General features: G+C 43.6%; 1 protein-coding gene across 1 annotated transcript in view; it reads right to left on the bottom strand.

Moving 5' to 3' along the window:
• Window positions 1-4,843: 4,843 nt before the first annotated feature.
• Window positions 4,844-22,844, bottom strand: part of LOC126176790 (protein yellow-like) — a 120,022-nt gene continuing 102,021 nt past the window's right edge. Inside the window, exons 6-7 of the mRNA XM_049923962.1 lie at window positions 13,307-13,495; window positions 4,844-6,097 (exon numbers count right to left, since the gene is read on the bottom strand). Coding sequence (XP_049779919.1) covers window positions 5,717-6,097; window positions 13,307-13,495 — 570 coding nt within the window. The 3' untranslated portion in view covers window positions 4,844-5,716. The remainder of the gene's footprint in view (window positions 6,098-13,306; window positions 13,496-22,844) is intronic.

Genomic DNA, 22,844 nt, shown 5'->3' with positions numbered 1-22,844 from the left:
CTCCTATACACTCCTCCACTGACAAACTGACAATACCTTGGTGCCCGAGGACTTGGCCTGTTAACCAATACCTTCATTTAGTCAAGTCTTTGCCGTAAATATATCTACTCACCGACTGTATTCAATATCTCCCCATGAATTATTTGATCTACCCATCTAATCCTTAGCATTGCACTGTAGAACTATACTACGAAAGTGTCTATTCTCTTCTTGTCATAACTGTTTATCTTCCACAGTTCGCTTCTACACAAGACTCTACACACAGATACCTTCGGAAAAGACTTCCTAACATTTAACTTCGTATTGAGTGTCAACAAATTTTTCTTCTTCAGAAGTTCTTTCCTTGCTATTGCAGATCTGCATTTTATATCTTCTCTACACCGGTCATAGTCAGTTGTTTTGCTGTCCAAACAACAAAACTCATCATGAGTATTAGTGTTTCCTTTCCTAATCTCTGCGTCACCTGATTTAATTCAACTGCATTCCGTGACCATTGTTTTACTTTATTGATGGTCATCTTATAATCTCGTTTTAAGACACTAACCATTTCGTTCAACTGCTCTTAGAAGTCCTTAGCCGTCTCAGAATTAAAAAAGTCACCAGAAAGAAGTAAAAGTTTTAGTGTTTTCTCCATGAAATTCAGTTCCCTTTTCAACTTTTGCCTTGGTTTCCTTCACAGGTTGCTCAATGTACAGACTGTATAACATCAAGGATAAACTACAACCCATACTGACTTTCTTCCTATCACGTCTAACTGCAGTCTGGTTTCTGAAACGAGTCACAGATAACGTTCTGCTCTCTGTATTTTATCCCTGGTATCTTCAAAATTTTAAACAGTGCATTACAGTCTACATTATCAGATTTCTCCAAACAGTCTCAGACGGGGCCAGAAATGGAAGCCAACGTGAGTAGTTGAAAGGATTTGTATACAAGTACTAGAAATTAACATTGAATATTTGGAAAGGCATTTGCTCTTACGGCGTACCAACTGTCCTATACCCTCTATCAAGAGATGTGGACGGTATCTAGGAAACCACAGGCTACGCTGGCTCATTCAAAGCAGACACAAGCATGCTGTCCTTTGTTGTCGTTCTTGCCCACGACACTGTATAGCTGCTCGGTACTGCAAGAACTCGGCAACTCCTTTAACGATCCAAGTGGGAGGTGAAGTGGGGGCAGTCAAGATTTGGCGTCAAGTAACTTCAACCTTTTTCCAGAGATGAAGTAATCGGTTGGATGAAGTCCAACCTTATGTGAGGAACTGCCATTCACCGTGAGACATGGCTTCAACAAGCTACAGTCTATTTGCAGAGAAGACGGTAAAAGTTACGAAAAACATTTCATTTTTTTTATTTGCTCTAAGCACTATGGGACTCAACATCTGAGGTCATCAGTCCCCTAGACTTAGAACTACTTAAACCTAAATGACCTAAGGACATCACACACATCCATGTCCGAGGCAGGAATCGAACCTGCGACCGTAGCAGCAGCGCGGTTTCGGACTGAAGCGCCTAGAACCGCACGGCCACGGCGACCGGCGTCTTTGTGATCTCTACATCCACACATATTATAAAAATGGATATACAAATACTCTAAGACAAGAAAATGACGCACAACGAGGGAATTATCCGAATGGGACGGAAATCGGCATATATGATGTACATGTACAGAAAAACGGAAAAAATGGATGATTTACTCAACAGAAAGAGCTCCACAAATTGAGAAAGTCAATAATGCGATGATACTCCTCTGGACCTTAAGCAGTTATTCGGCTAGACACTGATCGATAAAGTTGTTGGAAGTCCTCCTGAGGGATATCATGCCGAATTCTGTCCAATTGGCGCGTGAGATCGTCAAAATTCCGAGATGGTTGGGGGTCCCTGCCTATGATACTCCAAATGATCCAACTGGGGAGAGGTGCGACAACTTTGCTGGCCGAGCACGAAAACAAGCATTAGAAGTTCTCGCTGTGTGTGGACGGGCATTATCTTGCTGAAATATAAGCCGAGGATGACTTGGTCTGAAGGGCAACAAATCGGGACGTAGAATATCGTAGACGTACCGCTGTGCTGTAAGGGTGCCGCGGATGACGACGAAAGTGGTCCTGCTATGAAAATAAATGGCACTCAGACCATCACTCCAATATGGGCGGGCGACACTCAGGTTGATGTCCCACCGGTGTCTGGAGCGTTTCCAGACACGTCTTAGACCTGGAATCTCACTGAATGAAGTAGAATTGTCTTCAGTGATGAGGTCCTCCTCGAACTGAGTCCCGACGACAAGCGAAGACATTTGTGGAGACGCCCCAGACATTTTCTTATTTGTCTTAGCGTGTGTGTATGTATGCATGTAAGCCTATCTGTCCCACATCTCATAAAACAACGTATCGATTTCAGTCCAACTTGGTACACATCACTTACTGTCTGGAGAGTGTAGGAAGCCTATCAAGGGAGCTAGGGCGAGGCTGAAAAAATAGAGTAGTTGGTGATGCGGAAATTCGCTGAGCTTGTTCATCCAGTATTTCAGAGCGAGAGCACTTAGTGACTTGCACCAAACTTTACATATGGTTATAAACCTTTACGAAACTTGTTCTCGGTGATAACACGCACAAAATAGTGAAAGGGAAAACGTTTATCGCTTACAACATTTTTGCTGTTCATGTAATAAAACTGTCGCATCAGGCATGACGTTTTAATTTATTATGTCTCCACTAACAACTCTGTTCACAAGAAACTTCGCAGAGAGTATCCGCATCTGCCGATGAATTTACCTACAAAACTGTATCGTTGTACGACACGTAGTTCAGAACATGTGACGTCATAAACACTGAAATGCCTGAATAACTGGGGCATCATGAATGACGTTTTCATTTATTGCTTATTTACTACTAGCTGTATTCGCGATACGCTCAGGGGACGGCAGATATTCTATGAGATATGACGTCATAAAAACTGAGATGCATGAAAAACTGCCGCGTCATGCATAACGTTTTAATTTATTACGTATTTACTACTAACTCTATTTGGAACACATTTCGTAGGCATTATGTAAATATGTCACTGAATGAGCCTACAAAATTTCTCATTGTACGACGTATTGGACATATTACGTCATAAACATTGAGCTGCGTGAAAACGAAACTGCAGGACGAATTTCGCTAAAGATACAGGTGAAATACGTGTGCAAATATGTGTTCAATATGTTCATTATATGTGACATTAGCGTACTGTAGCAAAGTCAGCGGTCAAAGCTCCTCTAAACCCTTGAAATTTATTTCAACCAAATTTAGCACACATGTTATCTGGAAATAAATACTATGGAGATAAGGACCAGCAACCTGCAATGGGGGGAGGGGGGGAGGGGGGGGAGGGGGGTCAGTAACATGAAGGTAGAAGGGGGGAAGGAGGAAGCGGACACTGATATGAGGTGGGAGGAAGTAGACACAGTGAAAGGGTGGTGGAAACGGACAGCGAAAGGAAAGAGGGAGAGACGGGCAGAGAGAGGGGGAAGGAAGAAATGGATAGACGAAAGAAAGATGAGGAGATGGGTAGAAGAAGGAAGGAAAGACGAAGAGGTAGATAGAGAAGGGGGCAGGAGGAGATAGACAGGGAGAGGGGAGGGGGACTTAAAGGTAATGAGGAGGGGCAGGAAGAGATGGACCAGAGAAGGAAGGGAATATAAGCTGAAGGGGAAGGAGGAGATGGACACTGGGGCAGGAGCAGGTGGACAGAAAGAGAAAGAGGGAGGACCAGATGTACAAAGAGAGGGACAGGAGGAGGCACATAGAGAGGGAGGTGAGTAAAGGAGATGGACAGAGAGAGGGGGGAAGGTGATGGGTAGAGAGGAGGGCGGAAGAGATGGACAAAGAGAATGGGAAGGAGGAGATGGGCCAGTGGAATAAAAACATACTTGAGCAAAACCACGTACTCATAGTAGTTTACTGTGATTTTGGCCCTTTCCAAGGTACCTTTATTTTAAAAAATACACTCGGAGAAACATCATGCGATGGTATCACGGAAAGAAGGAAGGAAGAATGGGTTCAACGTCCCGTCGACATTGAGGTCATTAAAGACGGTGCGATGGTATCAGATTATGAGGATAGTCACAAAACTTTAATTCAAAATGGTTCAAATGGCTCTGAGCACTATGGGACACAACATCTGAGGTCATCAGTCCCCTAGAACTTAGAACTACTTAAACCTAACTAACCTAAGGACATCACACACGTCCATGCCCGAGGCAGGATTCGAACCTGCGACCGTAGCGGTCGCGCGGTTCCAGACTGAAGCGCCTAGAACTGCTCGGCCACATCGGCAGACCAAAACTTTAATTATCAGCTGGAAAAAGTATTATCTTAATATTTGATTCACAATGAAATCTCCGTACCACGTTACCATTACCGTAGTAAGCTGTCAAGGAACCAGTTGAAGTTGTGTAGCCGACTGATGAAGCGCTTTATGTACGAGAAGTAGTCATACAATTTCAGTTATCACTTTAAAAAATAAATAAAAATATGTATGTGTAGCACGACTGCAAATATTTATCGAAAAACAAATAAAAATAATTACATAATTTATTTTTGAGGTGGTGATTAAAACTCGGAATGAAAAACTGCAGCAATATGTAGCATTCGTCAGATGGTAGTGTACTTTATACCACACATGGCTAATAAATTCTCAAGTAAATAAAATAAAAAGAGCAAAGATAAGAGTGAGAGGGGTAGTGGAGTATTAGATAATATCATGCATTTCGATATTCTGTATTAAATCTTTATTAGAAGAAAACAAAATACATAGTCTTTATGTATCATCTTTATAAATATACAAAAAACAACTGTGTGAGACTTCTGTAGTAACAGAAAATGGAACTCCTTTCAGAAATGTGCGCATTGTATTATTTTGTAAACTGCTCTCTGTTTGACAGAAGAGTTCCGTGCTAATATGGCATAATGTCTACAATGCTCTTCAAAATTCTAGCACATTACGAAACTTTTTAACAACCGTTGTGTGATGAAGGTGAAGTAGAGATTAATTACGGTTGAGCAATTTTCGCAATACTAACCAATACTAACTATGGAGAAGATACCCGTTAACCGTGAAGTACTTCAGGAACCTGAAAGTATAATACTTATTATGACATCGAAGTAACAGTGGTCCTTTGCTTAGTGGTACTAGCATATATTTCAGTAATAAGAAAGAAAAACAGACTGATCGCCTGCATGGAATTAACTTTCTAAGAGGACATTTGTTACATATTTACGAAGTAACAGAGAAAATTGAGAGTGTATTTCAGTTACACAAAGGGAAACATTTTATTTCACAGGAAACTTTCTTTGAACGAAATTAAAACGTAAGCTAGAAATAAAAAAAAAAAACAACATGAAAGTTTTTATTATTGTAAAGAGATATGATTGATAGATGACGGAAGAGGTTAAGTTTTTCGATCTTTGGTGAGCATGAAACTTCAGTTTGGCGCATACGTAATTTGACCTTACACTGCTTGACATAATAACTGAGGCTGTTAATAGATCCTCACTGAATGTCATGTACATGACGGGATTTTCCGACTATAGCACAAGTTGGTATCTTGACACACGCCAGTGACGCAGTTGTTGTTATTTACTCAACACTCCAACGCGCTGGTACAAAAGAGCACTGTTCCAGACATACGCCAGCTCCCATATCACGTACGCCTGCCGATCGCTCTCAGATCATCCCTAGAGGGTGAAGTGACCCACCGCCGTGGGCGCTCCAAAACGTGGGTGTTGTACGCGCGGCGATGGCGCCACGTACGGTGACCTGGAGCTAGAGAGCGGCAGCGTCCATTTGCCGTATGAGGGCAGCGGCTGGTCGAACGTGCCGAAGGGCTGTCGCTGGTACAGGTCCTGCGTGTAGCGGGCGGCGCCGTCCTCCTGGAACCTGGAGACCACCGGGGGGCCGGAGAACTCGCCGACGGACGGGTCGCACGGGGTGCCAGCGATCGCCGTGCTCACCGGGCCAGAGAATATGCGGAAGTTCACGTCGGAGTAGTCCAGTTCCGCCAGCAGGAACACCGGCATGCGGTCCGACATCACCCACAGGTTGCCAGCGCGATCCACCTGTCATTGTACAAGGCATACTTTAAGTGGACACTGGAAGGTGTCATCTACATCTACATCTACATCAACATGGATACTCTGCAAATCACATTTAAGTGCCTGACAGAGGGTTCATCGATCCACCTTCACAATTCTCTGTTGTTCCAATCTCGTATAGCCCGCGGAAAGAATGACCACCTATATCTTTCCGTACGAGCTCTGATTTCCCTTATTTTATCTTGGCGATCGTTCCTCCCTATGTAGGTCGGTGACAACAGAATATTTTCACATTCGGAGGACAAAATTGGTGACTGGAATTTCGTGAGAAGATTCCGTCGCAACGAAAAGCGTTTACTTTTAATGGTGTCCAGCCCAAATCCTGTATCATTTATGTGACACACTCTCCCATATTTGGCGATAATACAAAACATGCTGCCTTTCTTTGAACTTTTTTGATGTACTCCGTCAGTCCTATCTGGTAATGATCCCACACTGCTCAACAGTATTCTAAAAGAGGACGGACAAGCGTAGTGTAGACAGTCTCCTTAGTAGGTCTGTTATATGTTCTAAGTGTCCTGCCAATAAAACGCAGTCTTTGGTTAGCCTTCCCCACAACATTATCTATGTGTTCCTTCCAATTTAAGTTGTGCGTAATTGTAATACCTAGGTATTTAGTTGAATTTACGGCTTTTAGATTAGACTGATTTATCGTGTAACCGAAGTTAAACGAGTTCCTTTGAGCACTCATGTGGATGACCTCACACTTTTCGTTATTTAGGGTCGACTGCCACTTTTCAGACCATTCAGATAGATTTTTTAAATCGTTTTGCAGTTTGTTTTGGTCTTCCGGTGACTTTATTAGCCGATAAACGACAGCGTCATCTGCAAACAACCGAAGACGGCTGCTCAGATTGTCTCCAAAATCGTTAATATACATAAGGAACAGCAAAGGGCCTACAACACTACCTTGGGGAACGCCAGAAATCACTTCTGTTTTACTCGGTGACTCAATTACTACGGACTGTGATCTGACAGGAAATTACTAATGCAGTCACAAAACTGAGACGATACTCCATAAGCACGCAAATTCACTACGAGCCGCTTGTGTGGTACAGTGTCAAAAGCCTTCCCGAAATCCAGAATTACAGAATCGATATGAAATCTCTTGTCAATAGCAATCAGCGCTTCGTGTGAATAAAGAGCTAGTTGTGTTTTACACGAACGATGTTTTATAAACCCATGTTGACTGTGTGTCAATAGACCGTTTCCTTCGAGGTAATTCATAATGTTCGAAAACAATATATGTTCCAAAATCCTGCTGCATATCGACGTTAATGATATGGGCCTGTAATTAAGTGGATTACTCCTATTACCTTTCTTGAACATTGGTATGACCTGTGCAACTTTCCAGTCTTTGGGTACGGATCTCTCGTCGAGCAAACGGTTGTATATGATTGTTAAGTATGGAGCTAAGGCATCAGCATACTCCGAAAGGAACCTAGTTGGTTTACAGTCTGGACCAGAAGACATGCTTTTATTAAGTGATTTAAGTTGCTTCACAACTCCGAGGATATTTACCTCTACATTACTCATGTTGGCAGCTGTCCTTGATTTGAATTCTGCAATATTTACTTCGTCTTCTTTTGTGAAGGCATTTCGGAAGGCTGTGTTTAGTAACCCTGCTTTGGCAGCACTGTCTTCGATAGTATCTCCATTGCTATCGCGCAGAGGAAGCACTGTTTGTTTCTTGCCGCTAACATACTTCACGTACGACCAGAATATCTTTGGATTTTCTGCCAGTTTTCGAGACGAAGTTTCGTTGTGGAAACTGTTATAAGCATCTCGGATTGAAGTCCACGCTAAATTCCGAGCTTCTGTAAAAGATCGCCAATCGTACGGACTTCGCGTTTGTGTAAATTTGGCGTGTTTGTTTCGTTGTTTCTGCAACAGTGTTCTAACCCGTTTTGTGTATCAAGGAGGATCAGCTCTGTCGTTTGTTAATTTATTTTCTATAAATCTCGCCATGGCTACCGATACTATTTCTTTGAAATTCAGCCATATCTGGTCTACACTTATATTATTAATTTGGAATGAGTGGAGATTGTCTCTCAGGAAGGCGTCAAGTGAATATTTTTCGAGAATTTGGGAATTGCATTACTCAATTTTGCTACGACAACCCTGTGTTCACTAATCCCTGAATCGGTTTTGATGCTCGTTATCAGCTCAGGGTTATTTGTTGCTAAGAGGTCAAGTGTGTTTTCACAAATGTTTACTATTCGCGTGGGCTCATGAACAAACTACTCGGAATAATTTTCAGAGAATGCACTTAGCACACTTTCGGATGATATTTTGTGTGTACCTCCGCAATTAAACATGTATTTTCGCCAACATATCGAGGGTAAATTAAAGTCACCACCAAATATTATCGTACGAGTCGGGTACGTGTTTGAAATCAAACTCAAGTTTTCTTTGAACCGTTCAGCAACCGTATCATCTGAATTGGGATGTCGGTAAAAGGATCCAGTTATTGTTTTATTCCGGATGCCAACAATGATCTCTGCTCACTCTAACTCACAGGAAGTTTCTACTTCAATTTCGTGACAAGTTAAACTACTTCTAACAGCAACAAACACCTCACGGCCAACCTTGTTTAGCCTGTCCTTTCGGAACACCGTTAGGTTCTTCGCAAAAATTTCGGCTGAGCTTATATCCGGCTTTAGCCAGCTTTCAGTGCCTATAACGATTTGAGCATCAGTGCTTTCTATTAGCGCTTGGAGCTCTGGTACTTTCTCAACACAGCTACGACAATTTAGACCTGTTATACCAGTGGTTCTTGTATCTACGTAATTCCTGTGTTCAGCCTGCACCCATTTTGAATGAAACCCTTCTTGTGTTTTCCCGAGACCCTCTAACCTAAAGAACCGCTCAGTCCACGTCACACAGCTCCTGCTACCCGAGTAGCCGCCTCCAGTCAGTTGGGCTACGTCGTGGTAAGATAGAGATTTAGAGACGAAAAACCTAAGCGAACCGAAAAAAAACCAGTTACCCACAGCAGACATCACACTGGCTCTAGCCTTGATAAAACCCTCAGTTTGTTGTGGAAGGGAGCCCAACACCGTGCCGCGCGGAATTAGCCGAGTGGTCTAGAGATGCTGCAGTGATGGACTGTGCGACTGGTCCCGGCGGAGGTTCGAGTCCTCCCTCGGGCATGGGTGTGTGTGTTTTTCCTTAGGATAATTTAGGTTAAGTAGTGTGTAAGCTTAGGGACTGATGACCTTAACAGTTAAGTCCCATAAGATTTCACACACATTTGAACATTTTTTTCCAACACCGTCTCTATGAAGCATTTTCCTATTCTACGGCGATTATCCAAAAGCCGTGGAAAGGAAGTGTGACACGCATTGGTCGTCGCCTATGGAAGTCTATGTGGTGGATTTGTCTCAATTTACTCCTGATGGTATGGGTTGCTCCAATTCAAATAGACGGCGATCTGTCTCACAGTACACCGTGGGCTCTGCGGACGGGACGTGTTATGTATATACTAAGGTTGGACAAAAATATGGAAACATCGCGAGAAATGCACGCTTTGACGTAAGTACAGATGCTAGTAGTTGCGCTGTTGTACCTGACTACAAAAAGTACCTGTGCAATGTCCTCAATATGTTGCAAGAGTCAGTCGCTGTCAGAATAGTGCGCTGTGTAGTTGTGACTGCATCATATCGGAACTAAAAGAACTCGAACATGGGCAAATTGTTGGTCCTCGTATGGTAGGTACTCCCGTAATCGAGGTAGTCGAAGTATTTAGAATTTCAAGAGGCACTGCGTAGAAGATTTATACCAAATACAGGGAAAGCGGAAAAGATACCATTCGCAAAGTCACAATGCGGGAGAAATGGCGTTGAAGGGTTGTGACAGACGGTCATTGAAGAGGGTTGTGACGAAGAATAAGAGGACGACAGCTGAAAAAGTCACTGCAGAAATTAAATTCGCACTCACGAACCCTGTCAGCACCAAAGCAACACGAAGGGAGCTTATAAGCAAAGAACTGCATGGCGAGCTGGAAGTCCAAAATCGATCATCAGGACGAAAATTTCCGCACAAGGAAAACGTTGTGTTGAAGACATAAAACCTACACTATGAAGCAATGGAAGAAAGTCATTTGGTCGGATGAGTCACGTTGCACTGTTTCCTACTTCTGGCGGGATTTTCATCCCAAGACCGAAACACAATTTATATGTACATTTTGGCTGATCAGGTCCATCCAATGGATGGTCCCCAATGGTGATATTATGTTACAAGACGACAGGGCCCGTAGACGCACAGCTCGTATCGTCCAATACTGGTTTTGTGAGCAGGATGATGAATTGTCGCATCTCCCCTGACCACCAAAGGTATCAGATCTCAGTCTCATTGAGCCTTTGTGGCCTGCTTTGGAGAGAAGGGTCCGTGACTGCTATTCGCCTCCATAATCGCTACCGAACTTGTGACTCTGTTGTAAGACGGAATGGTTCAATATTCCCTTGATAGCCGTACAGTGCCTGTATTTAACATTCAGAGACGAATGGAAGTCTTTTTAAATACCTTAGATTTTCCTACGCTGCATTAGGTATGGAAATGTGTCGAAAATAGATTGGAATATGATACTGTTGTGCGCAGCGACCGTTGAACTTAAAAAATTTGAGTTTTAGGTTTTCCCGTATTTTTGTCTAACCTCTGGATTGTGACAGTAAATACAGGCTATCCTGCTCGTGATAATGGAAAACAGGCTAGGATCTGGAGCACTGTGCTCTGCAGAGGTGACAGATGTACTAGCTGTCAGTCTACAAACAGAAAATTTGCTTATTGAGGCACAGTCAGTTGGTGGATAGGAGCATGCACGAAGTTAGCCAGAGATCATAAACCAGCAACTAAGCGGAAAGGTTTCTGCGAAAAGGACTTCTCAGACAACGGCGATGGTTGGACAGTTGCCTAACGGTGAACCTGTGAACACACGTCATAATTTCACTGCTGCCGAAACGAATAAACCCGAACCAATAAAGATCTGAACAAAGGACTGCTCTCGTTTGCAAGAGCAGGCCTAGGCTGTTCAGTATGTATAATGATCTGCTCTGTGGGTATAGTAGCCTGTCAATTAGTGGCAGCGAAATGTGAGTACTAGGCGTGACAATTAAAAATATTTGTAACTTCTAAAATTCTTATGTGTATTTAAGTAAATCTTTTATGTTTCAGATCCATTGTATCTTAATTGGCAGTTGATCACGCATCTACATATATAATTAGGATCAAGGATGCAAAGGTCATAAGAAACGTACAGTGTATGCTGTACTGTGAAAGGACAGACTTCAGTATGACGACCAACAGTGGTCGAGTGCAGCTTACGGCTGGTAACTCTGAACTGAGGCCTGCCTTGCACACACCGTCAGCTAGGTAGTTCAGAAACGCTTATAAATAAGATTTGGTGTTGCCTAGCTTTCATAGTTTGAAAAATATAGAAAAAAATCTGGATTAGGCCACGATTGCGATATTTTAGTAGTGGGTTTTCAGGATTGAATAGCTTGAGCAGACGCTCCAAGCCATGCAAACGGTCACTGGGAAACTCTTGAATGTGAGCGCTGATAGCCACGGCCTTGGGCGCCCGTAAGCTCCTTGAATGTGAGTGTAAATGAAGTGTAGAACTCCGGCGAGGGATGCTAAATGTAAAAAAAACACAAGAGAACTAATTTTTAGCCGCGAGATTGAGGCCCAGTATAGAAAACTGTGGTCGGATTTCCTTTAGAAATATGCAGGACAGTATGTCTCTGCATTGTTGGTGGTTCATTGAACCTTCAACTATGTAGAGACTGTCTGTACCATGTGCACATACGATTCCTCACACTATAACAGAAATTGGTTGGTTCACGGTTTGAGCCACACATTACGTAGAAAACACTTTATCTTTAGAACTCCTCACATACTGCCTGCTTTCTTCACACATGGAGAACACTTACTCATACGAAAAACTTGTAGTAGTAAAAAGTACCTTGGTAAAGCATTTAGGTGGTTGCCTGAATGGATACTAGAAATCACTTTCTTTTTAGTTACGTATCCAGAAGAAAATGTGGCTTTTTGTTAGAAGAAAACCATATTTTAATCACACTATAAAATGGGCTCTTTTATATTAAGCCCACTTATTGCCATGCTGATATTTTACGTCGTTAGCCCAATCGAGTTTCTTATTAGCAACTTAATGTGTTAATATAACATTTTTTATTGGCCGACGTGGGAGATGAGCTTTCCGCAAAAAGCTGAAGAGAAAGTATCTATTTCATACTCCTCCAACCTATTTTTAAATCTTGCTCGGTGGCACCGCTGTAGTGTTTGCCACTTGGGATGAGTTGGCTTTCAATTTTTGCGCTCAATTTAATTTTTCATCTACATGTTTCCTATCGAGTAGTGTGACATTCACGTTCATAATTTACGGGCTGACTTATACATACTATTGATTTTTGTGAAATTTTCAGCCTTTCAGTTAGATCTCTCTGTATGTAATGTTTTTCTTTGTAACAGCTAGTTTTCTAGGCGAAATATAATTTTTTTTCTGACTGAAACCTCCAAAGACTTAAAGGAAACCAAACTGATCTTAAAATAATGGCATCTACACAAAATGTTTACATAAGCATTTTTAACGTTTTTTTAAAACTTGCACAACGCTTAAAACTTCCTTGATGAAGGAAATTTACTTAAGAAATTATTAAGAATGTACTACATATCTCACAGTAAACAACCGAGTTGCTCAAACAGTATCAGCAAACGTGTTTCGTAGACATAGATAGTAAATTTATGAAGGTATTCAAGTTAAAAGATGTTATAAACATTTAAGAAGGCAAAAAGGATATAATACATTATAAACGTATTTGTTGCGGTGGAGGAAAACAGGAATTCCCAAAACTTTCACTTTGTTCCTAATACTTTTCAGCCCTCTGCGGCAAAGACACTAAAATGATCCCTGATACTCAATGCGCCTACCTGTCGGAATGCCACGTTCCTACCACAACAATTTAAGACGAACAAAAAGCAGTCACTGTGAAGTCGTTTGCAATACTTCTTCTTTTCTTCTTCCCTGTCATTGCTAATATCACATGGTGGGGTGTAACTGTGGATAAGAGTTCTTGTCCTCCCCCTGCTGAAACTGTAGAGTATGAGCGATGCGTGATGGCGTTAGTGTAAAGAGTGGGAGGTGCAGATACGTACCTTGACGTCGCTGGGGAAGACGAGCGCTTCGTCATCCTTGTCGACGACAGCCATGTTGTGCGGCCTGTAGTGCTTGCGGCCGTCCCAGCAGCCGATGGCGTTCTGGTCGATCAGGTTGAAGAAGAGGATTCCGTCGTCGCCCATGTACTGCGCCGTCACGTGACCGTTGGGTGCCCGCTCGCCGAGGTTCTGAGCAAACAAAGCGCCGGTTATGGCCGCATACGAGCACTGACAGGAGCAAACTCGAAGTGGGAACAATTCTCTGAGCAATATTTGTGAATGGAAATTCCCAAAGTATCCGTCTAGGCTAGTTTGTTTACACGTTTTGTGTAATTGATAGCTTATAAATAGTATTTGGAAAAAGTCACATTTGAAAATCTCCAAGAGCTGAAATGTGCCTTTGGGTAGTGTGCCTCCACATAGAGAAGTGAAGCCTGGTGGTGAAGTATTCGAAAGATTGATTGACTGTGATCGGAGCATGGCTTTATTTTGTATGACATCACATTCAGAACGTTGCCATGTACGCTGTTGTAAACTTAATGATACGTGAAGATGATCAGAAGATCTAAACTGGCAGTAAATAAAAAAAATTATTTTATAGTCAGTACTCTGTGGTTTTCAAACGTGACTTCTTTCTAGAAGTGTCTGACACATGTTTCACGGAGCGCTTTGGAAAGCACTGATTGGAAAGAAAGATCTACAGCTTTTTCAGCAGGACCAGAAGATCTAATTCCAGATGTGACGTGAAGTGGGATCACAATGAATGAAGAAAGAGTCGAATGTTTTGAGATAAGGAGCTAACGGTCGGAAATTAACACATTTTCTTTAATGACATAAACTACTTACCCATCATTGCAACAACATAAATACTTACTGAGGAATGTCAGCCTCAGTGCAAGCGTTGTAACAAAAACTGGGGCTTCACAATCGTTTGTCTCCATTGCTTGCGGGTGTCGTTCGTGACAGAGATGGTGTTGATGATTTACGAGTAGTGTCCTCACCGTATTATCCCACGTGTGTGTTTCAAGGTGAATTGATCTGTACATATGAAATGATAATATTTTGCACCTTCAAGTGTAATCGTTGCTTATTTTTTATTATTGGCCAGTCCCGTCTGTTATGCGATTTTCAAGCCGTATCTGCAAGGAACAGGTCGTAATTGTTTACATCAGTGATAAAAAACAAGGAAATAATTATTCCCTCCTTCCCTGTCTTTCATATTTCCACCTGCGGCCAATATCGACTGCGACTGAGAGGCGCTACAGATTGCGGTGGACTACTGCTAACGGAGGCGTGCTCGGCATGTGATGTGGGCAGAGCTGCTTGCAGCAACGGAGACGGACAGGCAGGTGTGATTCAGTCTAGTGCAGTCCATTGCGTGAGCTGTTATCAGTCACGCCATTGTACTTAGTGACTGCGACACTGCATTGTATCTGGACTTATCATTATTGTCTTTCCTTCAATGGTTTGCTTTCGACAGACTTGGCTTTGTCTATGGATTACGCAAATTTTCGGAAGTGGACAGAAACAATGAAATACAAGAATTGTGTTCGCAGTAGCGAATATGGACAACCGTTAGCATTATAATGGAATGACTACAATAGAAGTTTATGCCACACCGGGGCATGAACCCGGATTTCCCGCTTATCACGAATTGTCACCTTACCTTGGTACTCTTCATGAAGAGTAGAATGTGTGAAGTAAATTTTTACTCCCCGCCTTCTGTTCATCATCATTAACACCACAAACACGACATTTAACCACACATTTTTCTATCACAGGCACCAACATGACAGAGCTTCGTTTATAATATACTTGAGATGGATTTCGTTGAACTAGGACATCCACTATCATATGAGCCACAGGACAAAATAAAGAGAAATATGTGTTTCTCTGTAGAGATTAGAAATAATTGTCTATAATGCACCAGCTCGTCGGATTCATTTCCGAGTCTGTCCCCCTTCTTATGTTCTCCGTCCACCAATAAAAGGTACCTTGGTTTTGTAAAGGTTCCACAACATATTATCGACTTCTGCAGCCTATCTCCCTATCACCCACCCTTACAAACTTCGTTCAGAACCGTATGATTAATATCTACAAAATTTATGTTTGTAGTTACATTCTTATTTACTTACGTAGCGACACAGAAAGTAAGTTATGCGTGTCGTTCCACACTGAGACTATAGTGCAACAGTAGTGACACACTGTCATACGAGAATATATGTTGTGGGTTTCCTACAGGCACAGTTCTGTTGTGTTATGGATAATTGGTGCACCGTATCGCGGGAGTGAAATGGTACAGGAACTGGAAAATATGTGGGATATTGCAATTCTTGCCGGAAAAACGTCTGAACTGTGCACAGATTCACAGCGAAAATCCGACAGTATATGGTCCGTATGCAGTTTCGTGTCCAGCCTTAGTGTAATGGTGCTAACACTTTGACCAAGACTGCACAGACACGGGTCATGCTGATAAGGAAGGAAGGCAATCACATCGACCGCGGACGACAATGTCCAGGCAATCAAGAGAGAACATCTCGGAAGGGGTGAGGGGAAGAAGAGATATTCCAACAACAAGGACTTTCACACGGTGGTTGTCGAAAAGCTTCATGCCCAAGGAGTGGATTTCTGTCATTGAGGAAGTGAATGATTGGTAGAACGGTCTGACCGTTGCTTGAAGAGTCTTGGTGACTATGTTGAAAAATAGTGTCGCTCTGAAGTGAAATGCCGCATGTAATAAAGTTAGTTGGCCTGCCATCATAATGTGTAACTTACTTTTTTAAGTCCCCATGTACCTTATCAATAATTTTACAACTGAGTATGAATTTTTCACTTATAATGAGAGAGAACAAGTCACTAGCTCACTATTTCCAATATTCAAGGCTACTCTTTAATGTTGATTTCACATCCAAGACATCATTTTTGTGACAAAAGAAAATTGAGCATGTATGTTGTTAACACATGCGGGATCTTTATGGTGGCTCTCCATCGAATAGTACTTTTCTGGAGTTGAGAACAAGCAGGTAGTGTGGTCATTTAACAGTAAATATTGCAATGTACGTTTGGGCCTTGCAAGCCACGTGCAGTGCATCTCAAAACACTTACGAGGGACAGAATTCTTTTACCAAGAATTTCTCGCACCAGTGTGCTTTCGGCGGAAGAGTCGGATAAAAACGGCCTACCTGGAGCTGCCCCTAGCCGCAGTTGGAACAAGGGCGCTAGAGAAAGCTAGGTCGCCTGGCCAGAGCGTCTGTAAAGTGTCGTAAACGCTCTTTGTGAACATGGATGGTGGCCATAAAAATTAGCGCGTTTGTATGTTCCCCGTGGACTAGACACTTTCGATGGAGTAGTCAGGTGGCGTCGTCCGTTTGCCTGAAGAGTTTTTTTGGGAAGCTTCAGGTCTCTGGGCCGGCCGTTGTGGGCGAGGGGTTCTACAGGGTGTTACAAAAAGGTACGGCCAAACTTTCAGGAAACATTGCTCACACACAAAGAAAGAAAATATGTTATGTGGAAATGTGTCCGGAAACGCTTACTTTCCATGTTAGAGCTCATTTTATTACTTCTCTTCAAATCACATTAATAGTGGAATGGAAACACATAGCAACAGAACGTACCAGCGTGACTTCAAACACTTTGTTACAGGAAATGTTCAAAATGTCCTCCGTTAGCGAGGATACATGCATCCACCCTCCGTCGCATGGAATCCCTGATGCGCTGATGCAGCCCTGAAGAATGGCGTATTGTATCACAGCCGTACACAATACGAGCACGAACGAAGAGTCTCTACATTTGGTACCGGGGTTGCGTAGACAAGATTTTTCAAATGCCCTCATAAATGAAAGTCAAGAGGGTTGAGGTCAGGAGAGCGTGGAGGCCATGGAACTGGTCCGCCTCTACCAATCCATGGTCACCGAATCTGTTGTTGAGAAGCGTACGAACACTTCGACTGAAATGTGCAGGAGCTCCATCGTGCATGAACCACATGTTGTGTCGTACTTGTAAAGGCACATGTTCTAGCAGCACAGGTAGAGTATCCCGTATGAAATCATGGCGGTGAATCGAGGAAGTACAGTACATACTGACGAAACTAAAATGAGCTCTAACATGGAAATTAAACGTTTCCGGGCACATGTCCACATAACATCTTTTCTTTATTTGTGTGTGAGGAATGTTTCCTGAAAGTTTGGCCGTACCTTTTTGTAACACCCTGTAGACGCTTCAGTCTGGAACCGCGCTGCTGCTACGGTCGCAGGATCGAATCCTGCCTCGGGCATGGATGTTTGTGAGGTCCTTAGGTTAGTTAGATTTAAGTAGTTTTAAGTCTAGGGGCCTGATGACCTCAGATTTTAAGTCCCATAGTGCTTAGAGGCATTTGAACCATCAGGTCTTTGGAACAATCTTAGAATGGAGCGCAACACTTTTGGCGCTCTGAGATGGTCCAGGATGGGACACAAAGGCAATTCTCTTAGTTTGACCGATGCCTCTTGTCAGACACGCTATAACGTTCGAGCCGTCCAGATAATGATCTCTGTGCTAAATGTGTTGTTCGCTTTAGAGCTAAACGGAAACTCAAAACATGCTGCCTACAGTGGCCGAAGAAGAAAACAAGTCGGGAGCACAATGTCTTCTCTTCCATGTCTGGGAATTTGCTTCTCCAAAAGAGAGAAGAATGTTGTTAACTTTAAGGACTGGCCTAGGGGTAGAGCAGACGAGTTGGAGGGAAGACCTGGATCTCATGGAGTCTGGTGACTGGCACGAAACCCTTGCAGGGATGATTGTGAGAGTGCTTTTGTGGAGTTCACCAAGGTTTGATGGAAATTGAGAAGAGGAGAGACTTGAACTTCTGATTCAGTCTCTGGTCTGGAGTGGATTCTGATCTTGACTCTTATTATGAGTGGGTTGCGCGGACACTTGTCCTGGCTTCGCGCTAGCATTGGTGTTGACTGGGCAGCCTGTGTTGAGAACTTAGCTGTACCAGCAGTTTAGATCTCAGTCATCTCGGACAACTCGCTGTGCCGAGGGCAGTCATATTTGTGACAGGTCTGCTGCCTTGACGTTTGATCTCCTTGTGTGAATTGCTGTATGAGTCAAATGGTTCAAATGGCTCTGAGCGCTATGGGACTTAACATTTGAGGTCATCAGTCCCCTAGAACTGAGAACAACTTAAACCTAACTAACCTAATGACATCATACACACATCCATGCCCGAGGCAGGATTCGAACCTGCAACTGTAGCAGTCGCGACGTTCCGGACTGAGGCGCCTAGAACCGCTCGGCCATCGCGGCCGGCTGTATGAGTCAAATTGGTCCATGATATGACCGGCGAACGGGAGTGTCCCACTCTGGAATCTGCCGAGATTTCGGGTCTCCATTAGAGGGTAATTGTGATCCGTCTAACAGATTGCCAGCTGCGACTTTACATATTTCGTACCGGTGATAGCCAATCACAACCGTCGCATATCGCTGCTCTGCAAACACTACGACTGCAACCGTCAGCTGAGACAGCGCTACACATCGAGAAAAGGGAGATGTATTGCTGGTCTGGATTGTTAGGGCAAACAGATTCACAGTGTCACCACTGTTCTCAGCCGCACCAACGTTGTATGACTTCTGGGTAGAATAAACCCATCAAAGTCCATACAGTGTTAGATAATTTCAGACTGGGCTATCCATGTTTTGAGCCAGAGTAAATAGATGAATCAGACAAACCTTAGTCTTTCCCAACCAGTCACCACCTACTGAAGTGTTAACTGTTTGTTGTGTTTATTTGTGTTGCCAACAGTTCATGTTTTATTTGCCATCATGCTTAACATGGATTGCTTGCCCAATTTTTTCATCACTAAACTTGTGCCATAACTTATAAAAGATCAAGCCCGTAGTGTTATATTAATCACCCATCAACGGCTGACTACAATAATATCAGGGCCACCATTTCATTAATATTATTTCAGCATTCAAGTTCATTTAGATTCTGAAAAATGTTATAACCTCTAATGCAGGCTAACGACAACAAACACAATCAAATGGCAAAATAAATTTAGCCGACACATGGGCCAGGTAGTGAAGTAGAAGGCTTGCTAGTTAAAGGGCGTAAACTCATAGTCGCGTGTAGCTTTTCGAATCATACCGCCAGTACAATGTAGTCTTGCAATAGAATCCTGAAATATAATTCCTCTTGGAACATTTCTTATTTTTTAATCTCCAGCACTATGTGACTGATTTAAAGTTGAGACAGATGTACAGACAAAATCCAATAATACAAATTAACGGTGCTGCTGTATCGCTGCACTCAGCTACACAGGGAGTTTGGAAAACATTCATCCGATGTCTCAAGACTATATCTTCTACATGAATGAAGAGGGACACTTGGGGTAAAATTTAATTTACGCATCGTAGTGCAAAATTTTATTTCCAAAGGAACCATCTGATTTACAAGGGTGTATCTTGTTACAGGCATGCACACAGATCCTTGAACTACTTTTTACAGTTACGTTTGGGATCAATGTTTTCGTTTACCTTCCACAGACGTTCTGTGGAAGTCCTACGGAGGTAAGGCAAACATCCAGATGATGGTCTCGCATCATACTTTTACGATCATGTTTGGAGTTACTGTATTCATTGCTGTTGAAATGCGGAGTCTCGGTTCACCAAAATATGTTGGAAGGCGAGGCACACAGACATTGTCATTGAAATATCCATAAAAATGCGTGTACAATGAGATAATATGACGTTGGGGGCGAGTGGTGAAACGCGAGATCCGTACGCCCCTTTCTCTATAGGGGGTGCAGTGACGTCTGTCGACGAAAACCACGTCGAACAGCTGTAACTGAACTGCACCTATTGAAAGGGTGAGTGCGAAACGTCTTTTATAGTTCGTTATGACCACCTGGACTCGGCGCACGACGAGTAGTGAGACCCCTATTGGTAACCACATGAACCAGCGACTTACAATTTACACTACGGGAAATGCTGTACTTAGTTTCAAGGTAGAAGTTAAAATTAACCTCAAGTTTCCATCTTCTTTTACGTAGAAGATATATTCTTGAAAAATCCGGTGTGCGCGCGGGGTAGTCGTGCGGTCTAAGGCGACTTGTCACGGTCCGCGCGGCTCGCCCCGTCGGAGGTTCGAGTCCTCCCTCGGGCATGGGTGTGTGTGTTGTCCATACCGTAAGTTAGTTTAAGTTAGATTAAGTAGTGTGTAGGCTTAGGGACCTATGACCTCAGCAGTTTGGTCCCATAAGACCTTACCACAAATTTGAATTTGAATTTGAAAAGTCCCGTGCGTCTCTTTGAAACACCTTCCATTCGTTATGCAACTGTCATTCCTTTCGCTGTTTTCTCGAAAGCTGGCATGGTAAGACCGTTAATATGTAAAAAATTAGAGGCTAATTCTTACAATAAAATAAAAATAGCAAGCAGTTACCGCTGATGATGCTATTCATTAAAAACAAATAATACCGTTATCGGTTTCGAATCGACATGCTCATCCTCTGAGCACTGTTCACGTTTTAAAATAAGCTGTACGCAATTTTAAACGTGAACGCCATCTGATGGTGAGCCTATCGGTTCGAAACCGGGAATGGCGCCGTTTGTTCTTAATAAATAGCGTTATTAGCATGGATGATTACTGGTCTTACTTAACTGTAAGAATTAAACTGGAACTTCATGGCAGATAAAAACTGTATGTTAGACTGGGACTCGAACCTGGGACGTCTACCTCTTGCGGGCAACTGCTCTACTGACTGAGCAGTTCATGCTAGACCCACGATCCGCCCTCACAGCTTCACTTTCGTCAGTAAATTTCTCTTACCCTGCAAACTTCACAGAAGTTGTCCTGAATACCTTGCGGGACTACCAGTGCTTGAACTTCCGAAAAATTTTCACGGTAGGAGTGAGCTTCTGACCGAAGTACAGCTGTGAGGACGAGCAGTGAGTTGTGTTTGGATAGTTCAACAATAACGACATAGCAAAATGACACTTCAAGGAACTTAACCCTACAAACCGCATGGCACCAATTGATCCAGAACCCACGCAAAGAGATTTGTTTGAAATGTAGTTACGTCAAACTTCAACGAAAAAATTCTATACGGAATTCATGAAACACAGCTTATTCATCTCTATCTAACAAAAATATCCGCACATGGAATGATATGAGTATGGACGAACATTAACAACCCAATCAGCCGGCCGGAGTGGCCGAGCGGTTCTAGGCGCTACAGTCTGCAACCGCGCTGCCGCTACGGTCGCAGGTTCGAATACTGCTTCGGGCATGGATGTGTGTGATGTCCTTAGGTTAGTTAGGTTTAAGTAGTTCTAAGTTCTAGGGGACTGATGACCTCAGAAGTTAAGTCCCATAGTGCTCAGAGCCAACCCAATCATACAATCCAGTGTCGCGGCAGTACGGTAATAGGTGGTTAATGATGTCTTACTTACCACGGGAAAACTAATTCGATATACTTATCGTAAACTTCCCTAAGCAACGAATGCCAAATAATTGACTCCCAGTCCCACAAATCTGTAGATAAGGCACAATTCGAAACTGGGTATGGACCAGAAGAAAGGTAGGTACAAATCCCTCATTAAATACACTCCTGGAAATGGAAAAAAGAACACATTGACACCGGTGTGTCAGACCCACCATACTTGCTCCGGACACTGCGAGAGGGCTGTACAAGCAATGATCACACGCACGGCACAGCGGACACACCAGGAACCGCGGTGTTGGCCGTCGAATGGCGCTAGCTGCGCAGCATTTGTGCACCGCCGCCGTCAGTGTCAGCCAGTTTGCCGTGGCATACGGAGCTCCATCGCAGTCTTTAACACTGGTAGCATGCCGCGACAGCGTGGACGTGAACCGTATGTGCAGTTGACGGACTTTGAGCGAGGGCGTATAGTGGGCATGCGGGAGGCCGGGTGGACGTACCGCCGAATTGCTCAACACGTGGGGCGTGAGGTCTCCACAGTACATCGATGTTGTCGCCAGTGGTCGGCGGAAGGTGCACGTGCCCGTCGACCTGGGACCGGACCGCAGCGACGCACGGATGCACGCCAAGACCGTAGGATCCTACGCAGTGCCGTAGGGGACCGCACCGCCACTTCCCAGCAAATTGGGGACACTGTTGCTCCTGGGGTATCGGCGAGGACCATTCGCAACCGTCTCCATGAAGCTGGGCTACGGTCGCGCACACCGTTAGGCCGTCTTCCGCTCACGCCCCAACATCGTGCAGCCCGCCTCCAGTGGTGTCGCGACAGGCGTGAATGGAGGGACGAATGGAGACGTGTCGTCTTCAGCGATGAGAGTCGCTTCTGCCTTGGTGCCAATGATGGTCGTATGCGTGTTTGGCGCCGTGCAGGTGAGCGCCACAATCAGGACTGCATACGACCGAGGCACACAGGGCCAACACCCGGCATCATGGTGTGGGGAGCGATCTCCTACACTGGCCGTACACCACTGGTGATCGTCGAGGGGACACTGAATAGTGCACGGTACATCCAAACCGTCATCGAACCCATCGTTCTACCATTCCTAGACCGGCAA

Source organism: Schistocerca cancellata, chromosome 3 (assembly GCF_023864275.1).
Source record: "Schistocerca cancellata isolate TAMUIC-IGC-003103 chromosome 3, iqSchCanc2.1, whole genome shotgun sequence".
In the NCBI taxonomy this organism is placed as follows: domain Eukaryota; kingdom Metazoa; phylum Arthropoda; class Insecta; order Orthoptera; family Acrididae; genus Schistocerca; species Schistocerca cancellata.
The sequence above is the reverse complement of the archived record's forward strand: the minus strand, read 5'-3'. Positions and strand labels throughout refer to the sequence as shown.